This window comes from Spermophilus citellus (assembly GCF_964194105.1).
Source record: "Spermophilus citellus genome assembly, chromosome: 14".
In the NCBI taxonomy this organism is placed as follows: Eukaryota; Metazoa; Chordata; class Mammalia; order Rodentia; family Sciuridae; genus Spermophilus; species Spermophilus citellus.
In genome coordinates this window covers 37,690,201-37,714,941 of record NC_138194.1, presented here as the reverse complement: position 1 = coordinate 37,714,941, position 24,741 = coordinate 37,690,201, and the positions used below count along the sequence as shown (strand labels likewise).

General features: G+C 35.3%; 1 protein-coding gene and 1 long non-coding RNA gene across 5 annotated transcripts in view; one reads left to right on the top strand and one right to left on the bottom strand.

The window, feature by feature from the left end:
- Positions 1-267: 267 nt before the first annotated feature.
- On the bottom strand, positions 268-8,742 carry LOC308633289. The gene is made up of 3 exons (XR_014018747.1): positions 8,607-8,742; positions 4,718-4,826; positions 268-2,171 (listed from the first exon to the last, which is right to left on the bottom strand). It is a non-coding gene; the product is annotated as an uncharacterized lncRNA (long non-coding RNA).
- A 347-nt stretch (positions 8,743-9,089) lies between these two features.
- Positions 9,090-24,741, top strand: part of YTHDF3 (YTH N6-methyladenosine RNA binding protein F3) — a 38,898-nt gene continuing 23,246 nt past the window's right edge. The window contains exons 1-5 of one of the 4 annotated variants that reach the window (XM_081265857.1): positions 9,090-9,429; positions 9,909-9,933; positions 11,264-11,331; positions 13,123-13,268; positions 15,590-15,675. In XM_081265857.1, the coding sequence (XP_081121983.1) occupies positions 13,211-13,268; positions 15,590-15,675 (144 nt within the window). In that variant the 5' untranslated portion in view covers positions 9,090-9,429; positions 9,909-9,933; positions 11,264-11,331; positions 13,123-13,210. The remainder of the gene's footprint in view (positions 9,430-9,908; positions 9,934-11,263; positions 11,332-13,122; positions 13,269-15,589; positions 15,676-24,741) is intronic. The other 3 variants (XM_081265856.1, XM_081265858.1, XM_081265859.1) reach the window with 3 other exon arrangements.

Sequence of the window (24,741 nt, the reverse complement as noted above, 5' to 3'; positions counted from 1 at the left end):
AGCTGAACTGGGTGGGGCAGTACTGAAATCTCAGCTATAAAAGGAGAATTGGAGGCTCAAGATCAGCCCGGCTGATTTACCAAGATCCTGTCTCAAAATAAGATTAAAATAACTGCTGGGAATGAAGCTCAGTGGTAGAATGATGCCTAGCATGCCTGAGGCCCTGAGTTCAATACCTAGTACAACAACAACAACAACAACAATAACAAAAATAGCAAAAACAAACAAAACACAAAAATATACCTGCAGATAATTGAAAATCTTTAATATTTCAATTTAAAAGTATTTCTAAAAAGATTGTATTTGAGATATATGTGAAATTCAGGGCAGCACAAATCTCATTTAATAATATTTTTTTTTGAGTTTGTGGTTGATTGGTATTGACAAAAATGTTGTAATTTCAAAACATATAAATTAAATCTAATTTTTTCATTGTCTAGGAAGTTAAGTACATCTTTCTGTATATAGCTGTCACTTTTAACCAGTTACAAATGATATATTTATTCATTCTACATATTGCTTTATAGTATATTGATTCAGAGAACCAGTACTCATATTTTAATCTAGAAGAGAGAGATAGAGGATGGTTAATGGTAGAGGTACAGCTGGACAGAAAATAACTACTAATGTTCTATAGCACAGTAGGATAACAATGGTTGATAATAATTGACTATTTGAAAATAGCTAGTAGAGAGGATTTTGAGTATTTCCAACACAATAAAAATTATATGTTGGTGACAGATGTGCCAATTATCCTGATATGATTATTACACATTGTATATATATGTATTGAAATATTACACTATATTCAAGAAATATGTGTGTGGAGCCAGCCATGGGCTGTGGGTGTGTGCTGTGAGCATTTTGAGCACACAAAGAGGACTGGACTGATGTTGCTATTCAGTTTGGGATGTACACATACGTGTCCCTTTCCCTTGTTCTGCCTTTGATCATCACACAGCACAGGAGATGGGTGTGACCTTCCAAGATGTCAGTCAATCTGCTGACAGCAAGGCATCATGAAGCTAGACTCCACCCCCTGAAACCTGACCCCTTGCCTCATTTGAATGGCTTCTCCCCAATAAAACTTGGGTTCGAGAGGTGCTCCTTCTCTTTGTTGCCTGCCTTGCCTCCCTTATGGGAGCTGTGGCTGAGAAGCAGTCAGTGAACCCAAAGAAAAAATACTTTCTGTGTCTGTGTCTGTATTTAGTCCCCAAATTCACTTGTAGTGACCCTGACCAGTTTAGTCGTGTGTCATGACAAATATAATTACTATGTGTCAATTAAAAAATAAAAAAAAAGATTTAAAAATAATTCAAACTGGGTATAGTGATGCACAACTGTAATCTCAGTAGTTACAGAGGATGAGGCAAGAGGTCACACATTCAAAGCCAGTCTCAGCAACTCAGTGAAGCCCTAAGCATTTTAGCAAGACTCTGTCTCAAAATAAAAAATAAAAAGAAGTCAGGATGTAGTTCAGTGGTAAAGTGCCCTTGAGTTTAATTCCCAGTACTGAAAAAGTAAAATAATTCAAGTTGGGCTTGTTGGTGCAGGCCAGCTACTCAGGAGGTTTAGGAAAGAGGATTGCAAACTCAAGGAAGCCTGGGCAATTTAGCAAAACCTTGTCTCAAAATTAAAAGGAATAAAAAAGGGCTGAGGATGTGCTGGCTAGTAAATCATTTGCCTAGTATGCATGAGGCCTTGTTAAGTACTACCAAAATTTAAGATAAATAAATAATAAATATCATTGTCTGCACTAACAAAAAAGAACACTTAGTTATAACTTACAATGCATCAGTCACTGATTATCAATTTAAGTCCAACCCTCATCATTTGCTGATTCTATATTTGTGTATATGCTTATTAGTTAAAACTTATTTGCAACTCCCAAATCAACACTTCAGTACTTTCATGGCCACAGACATACCCAAATTCAGTAGGAGGAACGCATTCCAAGTTGATATTAATCAGAGAAAGTTCTACCTTCTTGTTTTAGCTCTTACACTATGAGCATGTTTTCTTTCTTGTGGCCTATTTAGTGCCCATTTTTCATATATTTTCAGTTTTTGTTGGTGATTTGATTGTTTAAAATGTTCCCAAGGGCTGGGTGTGTATCTCAGTGGTAGAGCAATAGTTATAGCTGTGAGAGGTTCTCCGTTTCTTCTCCAGCACTGCAAAAATAAATAAAATAAGATGACTTGCAAGCCTAGTATTTAATCTAGTATAACTAGTACAAAAAAATGTTATGAGTTTCAAAAAGAAAATAAAATCTGTTTCATAAGTCTGGTTCAGGTAAGGGTTATAGTGCTGTGACTCTCAAGTTCAGTGTTAATCAATCAACAATTTATACTAAATAAGGTGTCTTTAAACAGAAACACTGATCAAACAAGGTTTCATAATTGATCCATTGATAAAACTATTGTGACTAAAGGCTTGCAGGAACATAGCCTTGATTTACTCCTGGGAACAATGATTCTGTGATAGCTGAGTATTTGAGGTAACTTTATAGAATCTAACTGCTGCAAATGACAAGAATCAACTATAGCCTAGGTGCAGTGGCACATACCTATAATCCTAGCTACTCTGGAGGCCAACAGGAAGATCACCACCAGCCTCAGCAACTTAGCAAGGCCCTAAGCAATTTAACAAGACCCTGTCTCAAAATAAAAAATAAAAAGGGCTGGGGATGTTGTCCAGTGGTAAAGCCCCTCTGAATTCAATCCCTAGTACCAAAAAACCCAACCAAACAAACAGCAACAACAACAAAAACAAAAAAACAAAAAACCTGTAATTTTATATCTTTCTAAGCTAATTATTCTAAAAATATTCTAATGGATGAGTAGAGAAAATCGTATATAATCAGTCTCTACTCATATCACACAACTTCAGTAATTCTTGACCAATCTTATATCTTTTTAATTTTTCAACCCTTTCTCCCTTTGGGATTTGACACAAAGTTACTTTCCTTGTAAAGAGGGTAAAAGGCAACAGAACAATAGAAAAATAAGCCATTATGCTCTGTTGGCTGCTGGGAGTCCCTCTAGCAGGCAAAGAATAAGAAGGCCAGACTGAGAAGTATTTGCAGATGTCCTGTGGCTTGCTTTGGATTATGATGCATACCTATGCTCCTTATGTCACATTTCCTGTGGCCTTTGGTGTCTAGACTGTAACCTACAACCTGGAATAGTAATCAAGGAACAGATCCCCCGCTGTGGAGGTGGACAAACCCATCTCAGAGCCTCAGGAGGACTGCAGGCTGGAAGAGCTGCGGGGCAAGGCACACAGCCAGGTGGTGAGCCTTAAAGACCAGCTGGAATTTGCTCCGAAAGCTGACTTGAACTGAAACTGCCCAGAAAAGAGGACACAGGGCCCTATGGTCCCACCATGGGCCTTGACTAAAACTGCCATCATATAGTCCCAATCTCCAAACCACATGGGATTTGCTCTGCTGTTCATTCTGTCCTTTCTAACACCCAACACATGCATGCCCAGGATGCTTCTTTATAGTCAGATAGCAGCAGCAGCTAAGAGCTAGTGAAGAGAAAGCCCACATCTGTTGGTTGTATGGGGGTCATAATGCTCCAGCTCATGGGGCTTATAGGCTCACTACCAGGAGGAACGTTATGACATGAACATCAGCTGCTATTTTTCTTGGGAAGGTAGTTTGTCCTCATGTGGGATTGACTGGGGTTTGGGTGTTGTTTTTAGGAGGGATTCCTACATGTGTAGTTATAGTTTGCACTGGGAAGAATTTAAAAATTCACCTGGCTCCCTCTACCACCCCTTCCCCCTGCCCCGTCCTGTCCCCCCCCAGCAAAAAATATCCTATCCTAGCAGCTCAGGAATGGGATTCTTCAGGGAAGGGAAGCATTTTGTTTTCTGCTCTTGAAGCTTAGGTCATTCACTTTGGGGCAGGAAGGAGTATGTGCCTGGTGGATTTCCTTGAAAATAATCCTTATCTTCTACACCCATCCCTACCACCACCTTCTAGTATAAAACTTGGTTAAAGTAGCACCTGAAAACCATTAAAAAAGAAGAAAGAATATTAACCCATTAGTTAACATCAGGTTACTGCAGATGACTTTTTCTCTGTAAGGATGAAAGCAGAGAAAACTTTATTTTCATGCCAATTGAAATTATACTGTCTGGAAAATTTGGCTGTCATCTCTAACCCTGATTTCTGGGAAGTTCAGATAAACAGTTTAGTTTCAGCTTGGTGATGTGGAACTTAAGCATGAGTGACTCCATTTTTATTTTAGTCTCTGTGCAGAAGCTCGGTCCAAAACAATGGCCTCCTATAATTTTTACTGAAAATCATGAAAGAGAAGGAAAGACCAAGAGACTGTCATAAATTGGAAGAGAAAAGACATGGTGCTGAAATGTAACATTGGTATTCTGGAACAGAAAAAGAACTTTAGTGGGAAAACTATGGAAATCCAAATAGTCTGCGGTTAGTAGTATTGTACCAATGGCAATTTCCTTGCTTTGATAAATGTACCAAGATTGTGTAAGATGTGAACATTTGGGGAAGCTGAGTGAAGGATATACAGGAACTCTCTTGTACTATTTTTACAACACTTCTGTAAATTTAAAAATCACTTAAAAATAAAAATTATTTTTTTAAAAAAATATGCCCTTTGGTTTTAAATCTATAAAGTTTCACATTCAGCAAATATGGCCTGGGTCCTGATAATCTACGTTTGTAATGAGTTCTTACCAGAAGCTGTCACTGGCTCCAGGGAAACACTTTTGAGAAGTACTGCTTGAAGTAAACCTAAGGTCATTGGAAGTTTTCTGCTGTACTTTCCACCTCATTGTAAAATTCCCTGCAGTAAACATAAGAATGAATGAGAAAGATCCTAACCTGTTTCGAAACAGGTTTCTTTCTTTAGTTTTGGTTTTACTCAATATCCTCCTCAACTATTATAAGCATAATATAATACTTCAGGATATCTCCTTTAGAAAATGCTTCAATCGGTGGGCGCAGTGATGCACGCCTGTAATCCCAGCATTTTGGGAGGAAGAGGCAGGAGGATCCTGAGTTCAATGCCAGTCTCAGCAAAAACAAAATGCTAATAAGCAACTCAGTGAGAACCCTCTCTAAATAAAATATGAAAAAGGGGCTGGGGCTGGAAATATGGCTTAGTGGTCGAGTGCCCCTGAGATCAATCCCCAGTACCAAAAAAAAAAAAAAAAAAAAAAAAAAAAAAAAAAAAAAAAAAAAGGAAAAGAAAAAAAGAAAATTCAATCCTCAAATTAAGTTTTTAATTCATTTTGGCTTAAATACTGACAACATATAAGGGAAACTTTAAACACTGTTAGGTAACAAAGTGAATCTGGGAAATTACTATGCACATAGTTCAGTAATAAATAGTTATCTTTCAACATCTATTCTCCCTGTCTTCTTACTAAGGTAAATGGTAAACTTGATTTTTGGCTGAGTACCCGGTCACTCAGTACATGTTTTTCAGCTTTCTGACAGGTAAGTGTTTTCAGAAAAGTATGTTTTAGTAGTAAAAGGGAGGCAGAAGTGAGAAATACAAAAACTACAAAATGTCCTTAAAAGAAAAACATGTGCTTCTGGTACTAGTGGTAGATGCCTATAATCCCAGCTACTTGGAAGGCTGAGGCAGAAGAATTGCAAGTTTGAGTCTAGCCTCAGCAACTTAGAACCTGTCTCAAAATAAAAATAAAAAGGGCTCAGGGATATAGCCCAGTGGTAAAGTGTTCCAGGGTTCAATCCTCAGTATGACAATAAACAAACAAACACATAAATAAAAATTTTAAAAAGAAAACAATAAAGGTGTGCTCTTTTTATTTTTTACCTTGATTCCTGCTGATGGGAATGTTACATGGCTCTAAGTGGAGCTGCTTCCACTTGGACCATTGATGGAATTACGGTTACCGGGATGGCATAACAGGCTAGAAGTAAAACAAGGGAAAATCTGGATAAACCCTCTAGCTTCACTTGATTTAATTGTTTTTATCCCGATTTTAAAGGTCACAGTTAGCAATACACTCTCATTAGCCTTGCTATAAATGGAGGAAACAACTTTTTTTTTTCTTTGACACAGGGACCTTTTAAAATTGCTCAGGCTGGTCTTGAACTCACAATCCTTCTACCTCTTGAGTTGCTGGGATTATACACCTGTACCACCAAGCCAGGCAGTTATATACAGATAGTAACAGTTAACTAAATTGTTTTTCAGGAATGTGGAAGGAGCTCAGAGCATTTGAATTCACCAAGCCTTCACTTGGGCCTGCACAAGTATCTGATGGGTGATGTCAGGGGGCCAAACGCCACCCTCCAAGCATGTAATATTGCCTCCTACAAAGAGCCAGGAGGTTTGAGCAATTATGCACAAACCACAGACTACTTCATTTTTCCTTACCTCCAATCACCTTTTCCTGTGTCGTAGACAACCCTGCTTCTTTATCACATAAATGCTGCCAAACCCTATTCTCAGGGAGGTGGATTTGAGATTTGCTCTCCCATTTCCACATACTTTACTGCCTTCTAAATCAATTCTTTTTTGTTTGCAAAATTTGCTTTGGTGATTGGCATATTGCAAAACAGGCTTGGTTTGGTAAAAGAAGCAACCAGATATCTGACACTATAGCAGCCTAGTACTTGCATTCAAAAGCATTTCAAAGCCTCCAAGCTGCTTTTGGATGAGAAAAACAAACTTTATTTTTCTTTCTGTGGCACTGGGATTGAATCCAGGGACACTTTACCACTGAGCTATATCCCTAGTCCTTTTTTTTTTTTTTTTTTTTTTTTTTTTAAGACAAAGTCTTGTTAAATTGCACAGGCTAGCCTCAAACTTCCTGATCTTCCTGCCTCAGCCTCCCTAGTTGCTAGGATTACCGCTGTGTACTGTTTCACTTCTATCTTAATTTCCTGTTACTTTGGACTTGATGCCACTTGAGGCTTAACCCAATTTGAACTGACAAAAGTAGTCATCCAAAAGTTATAGTTGTACAGAAAGGGATGTCACTGGATAAGGGCAGCAAAACTTAGTGGCAAAGAGGGGCTTAAATCCAGTCTTCCCTCTTTTTTCCCCAAGCTTTACACTATGCTGTATTGACCACAAGTTTGCTATAGCTATGGCTCTGTAGGAGAGCACATTTTTTTCCACAATCTAGATTTTAGAGCAGCATTTCTCAAAACATCTTCTACAGACTCTTGGAGGCATGGGACATGGCTTTAGTTAGTTTCTATCTAGGAATTTTGTACTTTGAAAAGTTAGGAGGCTGGGAAAATTGCTGTCATAGGAGGATTGCCTAACATGCAGTAGGCCCCTGGGTTTGAGTATTAAGTTAAACAGATTTATATTTTAGGTTAGTTAGCACTCTGTTCAGCAAGTTCAAAACTCATTGTTTGGAAGAAAGGTCCCAAGGAAAGTGTTGAGGGACAGGAGTGAAAGAGAACAGAAGCTCATTAGAACATTATATAATTAGGCAGTATTATACAGTAGCTAGATACAATTTCTGGAGCTCAATTTACTGTTCAAATCATGGCTCTCACAATGACTAAGTAGCTGTGGTTTGGGGGGGGTTTATTTCTTTATTTCTTAACCTCACTGTGTGACAGTTTTTATAATACCAATTAACACATAAGCAGCTGTGAGGACTTAAATGATTATTATACTGCCTGACTTAATAATGAACATTCAATAAATGTAAGCAATTACTATCATTCTGGGAATCACTTAGCAAGGAAGCAGGAACTAGCTGTACATAGCCATAATTTGTAGGTTTACTTTGTGCTAGGAATTGTACATATAAGACCTTATTTCATTCACGAGGAAGCTAAAGTTTAAGTTTAGTGATTTTCCCAAGATTATAAACTAATTTTGCCAGGCAGAATTTAAACTCCAATTGGATTCCAGAGACATGCTTCTATGAAAACTAAGAATCAGAGCCTGCAAGTTTTCATGTGTCTTGTTTATTACTTTTTAACTCCCCCCCTCAGAGTACATATCAGCAAATTCTTTAAAACTAAAAAGGTTTCTATGCGAGTGGAATATAAATTGAAGAGTCCTGAATTCAACAGAGGGTGAGGTGAGTCTTGGGAAATCAAGGATGCTCAACATAGGACCTGTGGCATAGGACCTGTGGAGGAGCAAGGGCAGCAGGCAGACCAGTCCTTAACATATGCTTCTAAATGAGTGAAGAAAACCGACCTCTCAAATTTCAGTTCTGTTATTCAGTGCTTCTAAAATAGTGTTCACAGTAAACCACAAGATTAATTCTTAGATTCAGCAATTTTATACTTTTAAAAATTAGCACTTAAATTGAATGACTTTGAAGAATACAAAGGATTTGGCTATTTATAAAGTACTTCCTTACATGGAGTCCACTCTACGCTAATAAAGCTAGGGACCTTTGTTTTTATTGCAGATATTCCAATAAAATTGTCAAAATGTTGCAAATGGGCTTTCTTTGGTTTTGCCAACGTGTAAAAAAGTAACTTTACCAATTTCGATTGGAAACTTAGCTCGGGTAGGGGTGATTACTGTTGCACTAAGTTATTCCTATGATATTCCAGGCGTTTGGAGATGGAGAACTCCGCCGGTCCCTACTGTTATTTGCGGATCCCTCACCCAGTCACTTTCGCTGCACATGCTGACTTGTGGGGACAGCCCAGCAATTCCGTCGCGAGGGCGGCTGAGTCACCCAGTCGCCCACGCGGCTTAGAAGGGCCTCCGGAGCTCCATCAAGACCCGGCCACCGAAGCTGGGCGCCGCCGCTCCGCTGCTCCCGACCTCAGCCACCAGGAAGGCGCCGCCAGTCCCCGCGTCTTGGGCCGGGCTCCACTTTCCCCTGCAGCGGAGGCCTCCGACGCCAGCCTTCTTCCTGCTCAGAGTGAGATGGGATCTGGCTCTGGCCACCCTCCCTCTGCAGCCTCAGAGAAAGGAAGCCACCAGCCCAACCCTGGCAGGTTCGCAATAGGGCCACTCTGGCGCGCCCTCCGAAGCGCATGCGTCAGCCACCAGCCCGCGGGTCCCGGCTCCAGTGACGTGGCGAGGCGGAGGCGGAGCCAAGGTCCGTAGCGGGAGGGTGGGGGAGGAAGAGCGAGGTGAGCGCGGACGTCAGAGTGGAGAGCGGAAGGTCAGGGAGGCTCGGAGCGGAAGTGAGACTAGGGAGTCTGTCCGCCATTGTGGACCCGAGAAGCGGAGAGCGAGAGGGGAAGAGGAGCGTGCAAGCTTAAAAGACGGGCCCCTTCCGCTGACTGCCGAGCGCGAGGCCCTCTTCGTGGTTTCTCAGCGAGCGGCTGCAGCTGCGGCGGCTGAAACAATCATTCGCCGAGGGCGACAACTAACTGCTGTGAGTGCACGGGGAGAGGCCCAGGCGGCGGCGGCGGCGGCGGCGGCGGCGGCTCCTCTCGGGTTGCGGTGAAGAATGTCAGCCACTAGCGTGGATCAGGTGAGGAGCAGAGGCCCCAGCCTCGGCGAAGGCCTGAGCCCCAGAGCTCCACCCTCGCGTGGGGCCCCGGCTCCTCCCCGTCGCCGCTGGCCCCATAACGGTGCCCGGGGCGCAAGTTGCTGCGGTCCTGCCTCTCAGGCCGGGGCGTGCGACCTGGCCCCGGAGCCTGCGGCCCGGGCGGACGGGCGGGCGCGCTGCCGCGGGAGGTGGGGGAGGACCGCTCGCAGGGGCCTGAGGATGCAACCCGAGGGCGGCAGACGTGGGGCTGAGAGAGGCGAGCTCTGGGAGACGGATTCCGTGTGGCGGGTGGGAGGTTTAAGGCTGGGGGTGGTTGGGAAATTGGTGGCTGTGGAGGATATGGTGGGTTTGCTCCTACGCGGCGTGTTTAAAATAACTTATCTTTGATAATGTTTTTGATTAACACACTTTTCTTTCTTCATTTTTCTTCTCTTTACCACACCTTTCATCTTGTTACACAGAGACCTAAAGGGCAAGGCAATAAAGGTGAGTTTGGATATTTTTTTTTTCCTCATTAATGCTATCTTGATGTTACTTTTAAACTGTGCAGGGGGTTGTTTTTGTTTTCAGTATAGGATTAGAGAAGCATTCATCACAACTAAGGCATCCCAAACTTTGGTAGTTCTTTGCAGCCACTTTTGCAGAAACCATAATACTACAAGAAACAGCTTTCTTAGTTGTATTTCAGTTAAAGCAGGTATTATTTTGAACGTACTGGTATTTCTTTAGTTACCCACTTTATTTGTGTTAATGTAACTTTTGCTACAAAAATTCCACCCATGCATAAAGTTAAGTATATTTTCAGAGTGGACATTTTGTTTGGTAAATCTGGATTATGTTAAATATGCAATTCACATAGTATTCTATGTCACATTAATGAAAATCGTACTGTTAATCACTCTGATTCTGTTTGGAGTCAATTGCAATGAGACAACAACCCGAGAGAACTCATAACTTAACAGGCATGTAATCTTGCTGTATAGTTGGGATTGCAAGGTGTGATTCAATCTTATTTTATAAAGGACTGAGAAGGAAATAATTTGTGAGGTTTCTGCTAGGATTATGAGATTTACTCTTTAGTTAATAGTACCATTGAAAGTAAAGTAAGTTTATTTTGTATTAATATGGAACAATGTAGTCAGCTGACTGAAACATTATGACATTAATCATGTGACTTTAGTAAGTATAGAACAATAACAGCTTTCTTGGTATAGTGCCAATTAAATAACATTACAGTGGATTATATATTTATAACATTTTGTAACAGGACTTAAAATTACACTAAATAGAATTATACTTCCTGTTTTTTTTTTTACTTTAGTAACAAAGTATTACTTAGGAAACAAGATCTATAATAGCGTTTTTAGATGGAAGTTCAATGTTTTTATTGTTGCTCTTTCAATTCTTGGGGTTTTTATTTGCTATGGTAACTCTGATTAATTTAAAAAAGAATGAGTTCTGTATACACAAATTAGTTAATTTCCCTTATGTTGTAGTTTATGTAAGATTTTTTCCATATTAGTTGTATGGCACTTTTAGGTAACAAATTTATTACTTTATTTTAATTAAAGATTTTTTTTTAATATTTAGAAATTTTAATTTTTGAAATTTTTTAGAATTATTTTCAGTGTTATAAGAATAAACCTCAGATTTAGGTAGTGTTCATTTTAAATGATTTTTTACAAATATGTAAAAATTTTAAAAGGAATGATCCATTAATTTCTTTTCTTTGCTAGTCTGCCCATTAGGAGGTATATAGACTTGGAGATGTGAAATCTGTGGTCATTATTGCCTAGAGTAAATTATTTTATCCTAGATCTGTGGGGAGGTGGCACTTTGCAAGGCTATTTGAAATGCTAAGTGTTTTGTGTTACCTGCTTTAAGGTAAGTACACAAGTTCTATGAAGTACTTCACTTGTTTGCTAAAACAAAATAGATCTTAGAGCATTGTAAGATAGTACTATGTTACTGTACGATTATTTATGACAAGATTATTTTACATAGGCATCGCCTGGTGACATCTTGATAAAAATGATCTATAAACTACTTTATATACTGGATAAATATTTTTTGGATGTTTAAAAAACTTAATCCATCAGTATTACTTATAATTGTGTAATTAGACGCACATACAGACTGTTTATTTGGGTAGTTCCTTATTCCAGAAGATTTTCTTTCCATTTTTTTGATCAGTTCATAAATTTCACCAAAGAGTAGGGTGATGGACTGGTATTTCTTGAAGTCCTGAGTTCTGATTTGTAGCTGTTGACTTGCCAAGTGAGCTTGAATATATTACACCTTCTTGTCACAGTTTCCCTCTATAAAATAAAAATAATAGCTGTAACCATAAATTCTATTGTTATGAGGATTATTATAATTACAATAGTTTATTGCTTTTAGTAGCTATTGCATTTGCTGGATTTCTTTTTACCTCCTAAATAAGACTCCATTCTGGAGTCTTGACAGGAAGGGTAAAAAAGCTACTGGCCTAAAAGTACTGGTAATCATTTAAATTGCTTTAAAATGGTAGATGTTACAAGTGCACAAGTAAAACATATATACGTTTTTTTTTTTTTTTTTTTTTTTTGCCTTTTCTTACAAAACCAAGTCAGCACCACCAATTGAACTGATAAGAGTAGCTGTGTGTACTTGAGACTCTTCTGCTTTAGTTGACTTGATTTTCAAACTGCTGAAATTACTTTATAATAATTCTGTTTACTATTGTTAAGCTGAAAGTATAGCTATTTTCTCTGAACTATATCATTAATATTCTAAGAATCTGGGTAGTAATCTTGAATTCCATACTTATGAAAATTATATGCTCCTGAGAAGTTGGTGTCAGTTAAAGTTTGAAAGCATAATCCTTTTTAATTGACTTAATATAATTTCAGAGATGCTGTATTTCTTTTCTGATTTATTTACAGTTGATATTTCTTAGCCTAATAACCGGCTTTAGTGTTTTGATTTTCTGCTAAGTGTTTTCCTGTATGTTCTTAATGACTTAATGTACTAAAGGATAAAATGCAGTTCTATTATTAGTCCCTTTGTTAAGGCAATAATGCTTTTGAAGTATATTTAATAATTCTAAATTTGTTTATAAGTTTTGAATTCTTTGTTAATTAACAGATTGTCCCTGTGTGAAATGTCAAATCTCTTTATTATGCTTGGCCAAAGAAATACCAAAGGATAGTTGAAATTTAAGGATAATTACTTGCCTGTTGGTCCATAATTTAATACTGACTTTATTTTACTAAGTAGATTTTTTGCTTGCTAGAATAAAGATGTGCTCTGCCTTTACTTGGGAGCACTATGGATGGAAGTGTCAGATGCCATCTTAGGCCTTGCTGTTTCTTTTCTCCTGTTCCTTTAATATATAAATAAGCAAGTATATGGAAAATAACTTTCTTCCTCCCCTTCCAAAGGAGAGACATGTACATCATTTCATACAACTTCAATTTAAAAGAATAGGTTGAATTTGGCTAAGTCTTAATGTTTTAGAAAAGTAGTGGAAAAACGCCTTATATTTTGGCAATATGGTGTTGTATCCCCTCCCCGTTTTCCCCAGAAATGATTTCAGAGCATTTTAAAATCATTTTAGGCTTCATTTTATCATTAATCCTCACAACATTCCTATAAGGAGATAGAGGGTATATGGTATTGTCGCTGTTTTTGTAGGTGGGAAAACATGATGCACACATCTGTTGACTTTCCTAACTTGATGTAGTCAGGACCAGAGCAAAGAATCACCTGGCTTCTAAGGCCCATGTTCTATCTTGATTTGACTCTGCTTCATAGAGCAGAGGAAACAGGCGAAGAATCATGTAAGTCATCTGTTCTTTTTTCCCCTGAAGAACTTTTACAGACTATGGAAGTGGTTTGGATTTCATTACTATTTAATGGCTTTCAGTCTCCAAGACATTAGAGTATCATTAAGTAATGTACAAATACTACAGTCTTTATAATAGACAGTTGAAGTTTTGAAAGAAAGATATGCTTACTTTCAAGGGTCAGTTTCCTATTTGTAGTCTAAAGCAAATTGCTTATCACTGTATGTAAATACTCCGAGTTAAATATCTTTCCTTTAGCTTGACTTACACTTTGTATAATTTTTAAGAACATTGTATACATGTTCAAATGATTTTAAAATAACTAAGATTGTATTTACTTTGTGTATGTGAAATCTATGTTCTCAGAATTAGAAGAATTAGAATAGAAGAAATGAAGAAAAACAGTATAATATATATTCAGATAAATTTTATGTACTTTTTTTACTTTGCTAGCAGTATGAACTAGATATCTGAGAATCTAATTGGTACAGAGGTAGGTGTAATTTCAAAATGATTAGCTGTTTTAAATATTTGCTACTATGTACAAATGTAATACTCCAATAGTGAGGATTTTTTATTTTCAAGAAGTAAAAGAACATGTATAGTAAAGCCAGTGGTAAAGAATAGGTATGTCAGAATCTTTTGGACTAAAATGATTAGCCTGCCCTTAAAATGGCATTAGATAAATCCTAAAGCTCCTCCTCTTTATTTTTGTTATTAGTGACTATTATGTATTTAATTTTGTGGGGCATATTTAGCTTAACCTTAGCTAGTTCAGATGTAGTCCTTATCAAATAGTTACACAACCTCAGTGGAGTTAGAATTAAGTTGACCTACAGGTTTTTCTTTTGGCTTCTGAGGAGTAATAACAACATCATAAGAGTTCTTCTTAGAAGGCTTTACAGAGTAGGATTGTCTCTGAGTGGTCAGTGCTTCTCAGGCCACTCTTAACTATCTTAGGTGATGTGAACTCATGGCAAAATTAGAAATAATGAAAATGTTAATGATATTATAAAGGAACACACATTGTAATCCCAACACCCCCATATTCATTTGTAATGCTTTGTGACATCTTCAGATAAGAGTTTTTTGTTTTGTTTTGTGTTTTTTTTTCCCTTATAAGAAATTAATTGATAGCTCTCAAACTTTCAACTTTTTTCATGTTTCAGTAGTATATTTACACATTGTTATGACACCAAGTTTTTGCCTACTAACACTTCTGTTTTCATGGTTCTAAAGTCTAGTCCTTTTGGGATCTTGTAATATTTAATGTAATAATATCTAAGATTATTGAACACTGTCATTTAACACTGAAGTGAGATGAGGTGTAGGGACTAGGAATAACCTCCTGGAACAGGGTAGTCATCAATTACTTATAGAGGGTAAGTTACTACTGCATGAGTTACTACTGGAGATCTTTTGTCTCCTGAGTGGAGGACTTGGAATTCAAATCTAGGACTTTCTTTTACATTCTGTGCTCAAACGCAGTCTGACACAGCATCCAGAGAATAACTTGAGTCTTATGGAAATGACTTCTGAAGAAATAATCTGTTATTCTCTGACTTGGTTTCTTAAGTGTTTGAAGATTTGTCATGGTTATCTTTGGTATCTCAGTTGTATTTCTACTTCCATGTGAAAGTCTTCATATTTTTTATTTATTTTTGGTTCTGGGGATTAAACCCAGGACATAAGTGCATGCTTAGCACATGTTCTGCCACTAAGTCTTCATATTTTTCTGGTTTAGAATGAAGGCTCTTTTTATTTAGGTTTTCAATTATGTTTATTCATTGTGATATTGTTTCAAGTAAACTTTAGCCACTTAAATATAAGATATTTAAGTCATTTTCTGGAACATTAAAAAAAGGTTGTATTGTTCTTTATTTACCTTTATTGAACTAATAGATTTTTAATAAAGGGAACATTCAGAAATCTCTGTTGTCTACAATACTGCTTGAAATAGTTACTTTAGATTCAAGAATAGTATTTGAGAACCGTTTCCAATATTTTTATGTAACACCACACCACAGAATTGACGAAGATTTGGTAAGGGGAAGTGTGTGTGTGTGTTAAAAATATGTATGGTTTGTATTCATAATAATCTTGGGCTTATTTATCACAAGATTTCTAAGATTTTTGTGGCACATAGATATTTGTGTCTAAAATAAAGCTTATCCTTAAGAGGGTTCTTAAATGAAAAGAACAAAGAACTCAAGATTACTTTTTCTGAGTTGGTTTGAAAAATATCTAAAATTTTAGGTGTGCTGTGAGTTTCATAAAGATAATTGCAACACTTCTAATACAAGTATGTTTTTTAGTTTCAGTACAAAACGGTTCGATTCATCAAAAAGATGCTGTAAATGATGATGATTTTGAGCCATACTTAAGTAGCCAGACAAATCAGGTAAGTCTTTTGACAGAAGTAGTTTAGGAAGTTAAACATTTTTAGTATTAACTGAATTTTTAACTAGATATTTTAACTGAAAAAGACTAACTGTAGCATGAATGAATTCATCTGGGGTGCCTGCATGAAATTAATAACAGTTGCAGGTTTTTGCACAGGAGAGTTTTCCTTTAGAGATTATAGGTAGCTGAAAGTAGGTAATGGAATACATATAAAATAAATATTTAAAGTTGAACCTTTCTTTTTACATATTAAAGTTAGGGTTTTTTGAGTGTGGAAATGATTTTAATTTCTAATATCACTGCCATATCTATGTAATTAAAGTAAATAAGAAGACCTAGTTGTTAGAAATTTTTATGTGGAGGGAGTCTTAGTTGTATGTGATATTTTTGACTAAATGTAGGATTTTCTTTTTTATAATGCATTCCAATTTGAATTTCATTGATAATCACTGCAAGTTATAATATTACCTGGTAACATTAAGGGATAAGATTGAAGACTTTGTAAACACTTCTATATTGTGGATATGAAAATTCATTCAGATTATTAGATCATTAGTAACTGGTAGGGTTTTTGTTTGTGTGTGTGTGTGTGTGGTTTTTTTTGTGTGTGTTTGTGTGTGCGTGCGCGCTGGGGATTGAACCCAGAGCCTTGCACATGGTACGCATGTGCCCACCACTGATTCGCATGGGTTTGTATATAGGAATAACTTAAACATTGAAAAACAACAAAATAAAGGCATTTAATATCTTTGTACTATTTCCTTAAACCATTTCTGTTATTAAAAGTGTGTCACTGCTAGAAACAAATTTTAAAAATAAATTTTCTGTATCAATTTCATCAGGTCTCCACAGTAAATCTACTTTTATTTTCCTTAAAAAAGATACATGGAAAATGTACTCCAAAATTGTTAACCTAGAGTTTTAAAACTGTGAAAGAATTAGGAACCAGATATTATTGTGGAATTTAACAGTAAAGTTGTAGAGAAAATTTGAAAACAAATTCTACATTTGTAGAATGTAGAATTACTTTTAGAACTGGGAAGGATGTGGCTTGTTCAACCTGATTTACCTCTTGATCATTTCTGCTTGGAGCGAATCAGTAAAGGCGAAAGAATAAAAACTGGGAGTAAAAAATTGATTTCAGATTTATGTGATCTAACTATGATCTCAATACCAACTTTTCTACCTAAGGGATTATGAAGGAACATATCGCTGCAAAGTTGGAGAAGATCATGGTTGTGAGATGTATTATAAGTTTTAAATACATTTTTGTTGTAGTTTGATTCATATATTACTCTCAGTTAACATCCATCATGGCACTGTTTCCAACCTTTTTGAGGAATTCTGATGTTACACAAGGTATAAGTACATGTTCTAAAAAGATGTCTATCATCAGATAAACTTAGGAAATTTATTGGGCTAAACAATTCAACTTTTTTTTTTTGCTATTTGATTTCATAGTTATAAAGTATAAAATGAGGATATAGTATGAAACTCCTTTTACTTGTTCATACTCCCCCCCCTTTTTTTTTTTGGTGCTGGGTATTGAGCTCAAGGCCTCTCATATGATAGGCAAGTGCTCTACCACTGAGCTACATTCTCAGTCCTTTTTTAGAAATTTTACTTTGAGACAGGTGTTGCTAAATTTGCCAAGGCTGGCTTCAAATTTGCAATGCTTCTTTCTCAGCTTTTCGAGTAGCGGGAATTATAGGTATGCACTACCTTGCCTGGCTCAAATTTTGTTTTTAAGGAAATTTAGTGAACTGTATAAGTTTGGGAATTATTACCTGAAAAAAATCATATTATTTTAATTGATTATGTACTTTAAAATTATTCATTATTTGTCACAATGACTTAGAACAGCTTTTGTTGCAGGAAGTTTTTGTCACAGGGTGTTTTGGTGTTCTGCAGAGGCACTTCAGGGTGCCTAAGGGATGCCAGGGGAGGTTTCCTGGATCTTACCTGCTTGGCAACCGGATCTTTACTTTGGGGCACTTTATCTATTTTATAAAATTTGTAAAAGATGTTTGGAAAAAAGTGTTAGAAAGTCAATATTTTAAAAAATTTGTGCTGGGGATTGAAACTAGGGCCTTGTACATGCCAAGCAGAAGCCCTCCCACTGAGCTATAATGATTCTTCCCACCGAAACTCGTTATTTTTTATTTTTTTTTTTTTAAAGACATTTGTGTTAGTAAAGTTAAATGAATTCTTCATCTGCATTTTTGCTTTTCATGTTGGGTCAAAAATATTTATAAAATATTTATTTTAATGCAATATATAAATGGAAAGATTAAATTTTTATGTTTATTATTTCAACTTACAATACTGGAATCAACATGTTTATGTCCTATTTGAAGGGAAATTTTAAAGTTTGATTCCACTGAGGCTGTGTGTTGCCTCTCCTTGCTAGTACTGAACAGGTTTTCAGCAGTTGTCTTTCCATGGTACTATAAATAATTATTTCTAATAAGGCACATATTTACATTTTAAAGATTACTAACTATAGAATGTTGGAAACTGATTTCTTAAGAGAAAAATTGAAAATTATCAGAAATATTAAAGGTAAGTTACACAAGAACTTATTGTTACATAGCTAAAATGTATAAATTAAGAAATGCAACTTTTTTTTTTTTTTAGAGGGAGAGAGAGAATTTTAATACTTATTTTTTAGTATTTGGTGGACACAACATCTTTGTATGTGGTGCTGAGGATCGAACCCGGGCCGCAAGCATGCCAGGCGAGCACGCTACCGCTTGAGTCACATCCCCAGCCCAAGAAATGCAACTTTTAAAGAATATTTTCAAAGAATACTGAAAACTGGATTTACTTATAAAATATCTGAAATAATTATTGGTGTACTTTAAAGTTAAAAAGTATTTAATAAGATTCTTATTTACCAACCTAACTGAAATAATTGTTTGAAAAAAATTTAGCATATACACATTGTACTATTAAGATTAAATTCCCTTCATCTAATTTTAAAATTATAAATAATGAAATTAATCTTGGTGGAAAGGTGTTTAAGATTTGGGGCTCATGGTTTAAATTGTTTATATTTAGATCTAATTCATATCAAACCTAGGGATGGGTTAGAATAAGTTGTTGGCCTTTGTATTCCTGTGGCAGTGTATTTCTATTTTATAGTCGTATTGTTCTCTTTGGTTTTTTGTTGTGCTGAAGGTTGAACTCAGGGCCTCAAGCATGCTAGGCAAGCCCAGTGTCCAGCTATACCTCCAGCCACCATAGTGTTTAGTAGTATTTAATTTCTTAGGGAATATTTGATTATTTTATAAATTAAAAAGTAAATATCTTTCAGATCTTAAAATTAATTCTCTACAGTTCTTTAGAAAAAATGATGATTAAGTTGATTTGAAAATTTATATTTCAGTGCTCATTGTTAAAGATACCATATAATTTGTGCATACAAACTTGTCAAATAAATTAGAAGACTGAAGTTTGGGGAAATAATTCAAACTGTGTTTATCAGAGAAGTATCAAGAATTTTTAAAATACAGTATTTGAATTTTATTTTCTGTTTTGCCATTACTGATCTTTGTTAAGATTTTTCTTATCTGCATTGCAGAATGATTTCTTTATTGGTAGTTTTTCTTAATCCATATGTCCACATGGGGGATATCTATAAAAGCTTGAATTTGGCAAAAAGTATGCCATGGGTAATTTTGAAATAAATATTAATGTTTTTAGAGTTATACTCTTTTGAGAAAGGCAATAGGTGAAGGATTAGTGATAATATTATTAGTGATATAGTTAGTATTAACAGTGAAGGTTAATTATGTGATTAGCTCTAGATTGCTTTCCAACCTCTTTTAATGCACTGGTTTAAATTTTATTGAAATATTTGCAGAATTGAAAATGAGGGACTTACTGGGTTAAAATCCAAGTCTGATTGTGGTATACTGTCAATAAGAAATTACCACAAAATGTCTGTAATCACATTCAGAAGAGGCTGAAGCAGGAATATCAGAAGTTGGAGACTAGTCATTGCAATTTAGTGAGACCCTGTCTTAAAATGAAAAAATGGTTAGGGATGTAGCAAATTTGGTAGAGTGCTTGCTTAAAATGTGTCCTGAATTCCACTCCAATACTGCAATAAAAATCAAAATTTCTACACCTTTTACAACAGTGGATGCATCTGTTATATAAGTGCCTTTAAAATGACTCCAGGTTTTTTTTTTTTTTTTAAATCCTGTACAGCTTTTGTCAACTTTCTCTGTCTTAACTTGAGGAGATAGTTCTTATCATTATTTCTGAAATATATAAATATTTTCTGAATATTTCTTTTATCATCTTAATTTTTGTATAAAATTTCCTTCGTGTAATTTTTTCTGATTTTCCAGTTTCTTGCTTTCTCCTATTTGTATTATAGTAGTTTCTTTTGCTACCTTTATGCTTCAGTTATAGTCCTATCACATTGTAAGGTAAATGTCTTCCCCACTATACCTCTGAAGTGCTCTGGGTTGGAGACTGTATTCTTCATGTTTTTATTCCCAGTGATGGGCATGATATCTGGCACAAAGTAGGTATTCATTAAGTATTTATTAAATGAAGGAATAGATTAGGTTATCTAATAGAGTTAGAGAAAGAAGAATTATGGCTGATGAAATATTCAGATTTTATTATATAACACATTTTTTTCTTATGACATCCTTATGATTAGATATGCATTAATTACACAGAAGAAAATGCATACAAGCATTAAAAATATGCTGAATGTTACTTAACTTTTTATTGTTACTTTAGAAGTCAGGAGTTGGGTTTTTTTTTTTTTTTTTTTTTTGAAAAAATGTGTGTGTGTTAGGGAGGTCACAGATTTCTGTTCCTCTCTTCTCAGCTTCCCTAGTATCTGGATTACCCAGCTCTGCTTAGTTTTTTAATGCCAAATATTTTTCAGTTTTCTCTGTGCATAGGAGCTATTTCTGGTTTATAATACCTTAACCATTTTTATTGAACTTTTAAGATACACAGTGTTTCTAGGATGTTTGGATAATCATGAAGTAAAAAAGGATATTAAGTTATAATTGAAAGACTCATTTTTAATTAAGATAAAATTGAGTTGAAATGTACCATAGTATATTAGTTACATTTACCACACTGCATAATAGAACTTTAAAAAACCAATATATTTTTCCTGAGTTTTATAACCTTTGACACCATCTCCCCCACTGTCCTCGTCTCTACCATTCTACTCTCTGCTTCTATAATTTAGTTGTTTTAAATTGTACATATAAGTAAGAATATGTGCTATTTGTCTTCCTATGCCTGAATTATTTCATTTAGCTCTTAAGGTTCTCAAAATCCATTTGTATTTTTGCAAATTTGTATTTTTTAAAATTCTGAGTATTGTGTGTATATACCACATTTTCTTTATCCATTCAACCGTTGATGAACACTTACATTGATTGTCTGTCTTGGCTTTATGAGTAGTATTGCAGTAAACTTGGGAGTGCAGACATCTCTTCAGCATATTGATTTACAATCAGATTGCAGAATCTCTGTATTTTCTTTAATGAGATGAGAAAACAGTTCAGAGCCTAAGTAACTTGGCTCCTTTCATATAGGTGCTAAGTATCTGGACTGGGAATAAAACCTAGATACTTCACAGGCCTCTCTTGAACCTGCTAATCAGATAGCTTTTCTAGATTGTACTTCATTTTTATAGGTAGAGGAGTTTTTAGATAGAGGAGTTTATGGATCTGTTCTCATAGTATGTTTATTCATACCCAGTGATTATTGTGCCTTTTTATTTTATTTTTTTAATTTTGATATAGGAGTCTACTCTGTTGCCAAGGCTGGCTTCTAATTTTTAGACTCAAGGGAGATTACTTCCTTAGCCTCCTCAGCGCTAAGAATATAAGCATGTACCAACATCTCCTGCTTATTATTATCATTTTCATATTAACATATTACTGTTGTTTTCCCCTTCTAATTAGTTCTTTGCATATAGGGGTCATACAAAGCATTTCATATCACTATGTTTAAAGGTAGTATTTCTTTAAAGAAGAAAAAAGTAAGATTTTGCTATTACTGAAAAATTTCCGTATCATGAATAGACTAGTTTAAGCAGACTGCATATAAATCCCTAAATTGATTACATATATCATTACAATTAACTTTGAGATAAAAAAAATGGAACTAAGTTATGAATTGTTTTACATCATCAGGGAGTACAGATTTTGTTCCTCTTTACTACTGAGATAATTGAAATTAACCCAAAATTCCACTTAGCTCGCAATTTAAAATATGCCTTAAATTTATCAAAACATTAATTTATAATAAGTTATGATTGAAGCTCTACTGAAATTTTTGTTCTCTTTTGTAAAATTTTGCGGTGCTGGGATTGAACCCTGGGTCTTATGCCTGCAAGTGCTGTTACTACTGAGCTACATCCCCAGCCACTGTGACTGTCTTAGTTGTTCTTAGAACCAAAACCAGAGCCTTGAGATTGCTTGAATTACTGTCATAGATCTAGAGAGAAAAAAAAAAAAATCTCATTCAGCAAAAACTCTTGAAAGAATTGAAGAACAAATGGATTAACAGGAGAAAAGTGACCATTTATGCAGTACATTTGAGGACTCTAGGTGTAGTGCAACACTTGGAACCCTTGGTTAAACTTTTTTGTTTTTTTTTTTTAATCACAATGATTTTCCTATCAGTATTAGTACTTTTATTTTTAGCAGACATTTTAGTAATCAGATTACAAATACATCTGTGTGTCTGTAAGTGTGTGTGTATTGTTGTTATGGTTTCTGAATCTTACTCTTTAAATTCTTCAATATTTTATTCTTTAAAAACTATTGTTGGTGTATTAGAGCTTCCCTCAGGCTTCACTTTGTAGGTGTGTTAAATGTGGCAGTTAGGATTTCTTCACTGATATGGACAGAGCTTTAGAATTTGTGTAATTATGTGGTGGTGGTTCCAAAAATGCTCTTAATCTATCTCATACTAATATTTTTCGTGTTCTTTGAGTATATTTTCAGTTATAGGTAATAATTACCCACTCAGTAAAGCTAAAAATTATTCAACTAGATTAGTAAATTGTAACATGAGTTATTACAGTTTTGAATATGGTAAAATATATTTAATATGTGGTATATTTGGAAAATTGCATTGTAATTTTTGTTTTTCTTTAAATAGTAATAAGGGACACATTTGGGTTTAGGTCCAAGTTTTACTGGCAATACCCAGTAAATCTTTCAGAATTGTCCTTTTCTTTTTTCCTTTTTTGGTGCTGGGGATGGAACTCGGGAACTTGCACTTTCTAGACAAGTGCTCTACCACTGAGCTACATCCCCAGTCCTTATCAGAATTATTAATTTAAATAGAATACGTTTAGATCTAAAGTTAAAATTCAGTTATAACAGAGAATCATTTCAAAAGATAGCGTATTAGCATTCTCATAGACAGTGGATAGTTGGAACAGTTGTGAGGTGTGTCATAGTAACTTATTAGTAATATAATAGCGACTGGGAATGTAACTCAGTGAGAGGGTGGCCCTGGATTCAATCCCAAGCACCAAACAAGCTAACAAACAAAAATCCAAAAGTAGTAATAATAAAATATCTCAGTTTTTAATGATAAGCTGTTTTAGTCAGCTTTTTCACTGTTATGACCAAAAGATGTGACAAATAGTATAGAGTAGGAAAAGTTTACTTGGTGCTTATGGTTTCAGAAGTACTCACTTGCTCTGGGCCGGAGGTGAGGCAGAGGATCAGTCAGAAGGGCATGATGGAGAAAATCAGCTCAGAACATGACAATTAGAAAGCAGAGAGCAGTCCTCACCAGAGAGAAATTTATACCTCAAAGGCATGCTCCCAGTGACTTATCTCTTCTTGCCTTACCTAGCCTACAGTTATCACCCAGTTAATTCCTATTAGGAGATTAACACACTGATTAGGTTAAGGCTGTCATAGACCAATCATTTCAATTCTGAATGTTCTGGTATTATCTCATATACGAAAATTTGAGCTACACCTCATATCTAAATCATAGCATAAGCCTTTAAAAAAATAACTTAGTAGTTCCAAGTAGTAGCTATGATATTCTCATGCATTACTATTGATAGTAGTAATTAGTTATATTAGGGCTTTGTGCATACGCTAGTCAAGTGTTGTACCAGTGAGCTATACCCCCATACCTGAGCTCTTTTTATATTTGCTTTAGTGGAAAAGAAGCCACATAATAGCCCAAGAATATAAAAGAGAAAAAGGAGGATGAATTTAAGAACTTTATCCCAGGGACTTTATAGTGTTTATATAAATTAAGTGAATCATCAGACTTAATGATATTGACCCTTGTGAGGAAACATCAATTGCTCTGACTGAATATTAGCTAATTTTTTCAAACCTTTCATAATTACACAAATTCTAAAGCTCTGTCCAAGGCTTTAAAATAATAAAACGTAAAGCAGATTAAAAAATTAATCAGACATTTATTTTTTTTTGACATAACCCATTTTCAAGGGAAATCCTTAAGCTATTTTAATTTTCACATGAGCTTATATTGTTTGTGGTTTTTTTAATTAATAAAATTTGGTGTCTTGATTTTTGGCAAATTAGTAAATGCATGATTACTTAATATTCAAAAGAGAGGTTGATTTATTTACTTGAAATAGTTCTGGAAAAAATTATGTGAATTTACTCTGAAGTAATGACCAAAAAATTGGTATTTTCATTCTGTAAAGTGTGGAAAACACAGAGCATTAAAAAAGAAAGATATCCATTGCCTCACCCTTAAGAAGCCAAGATAAGGATTTCATTTCTTTCCAAAATGAACATGACAAAACGAAACAAAGTTGGATCATCCCATAGGCATAATCTTGAATCTTTTTTTTTCAGAATGTGAGCATTTCTCATATTATTTTTTCTTAAGTACAAAATTTAATGGCCGAACTGGATTCTGTCAATGATAAATTGTAATTCTATTTAAAATAGTTTCCAGGTTTATTGAATCCTTATATGTAACTCTTTGAACACATCAATAGCTTAAAATATAGCTGAGTATAAATGTTAAATCTTGTGTCTGCAAAGTTTTATGAATTAGCTTT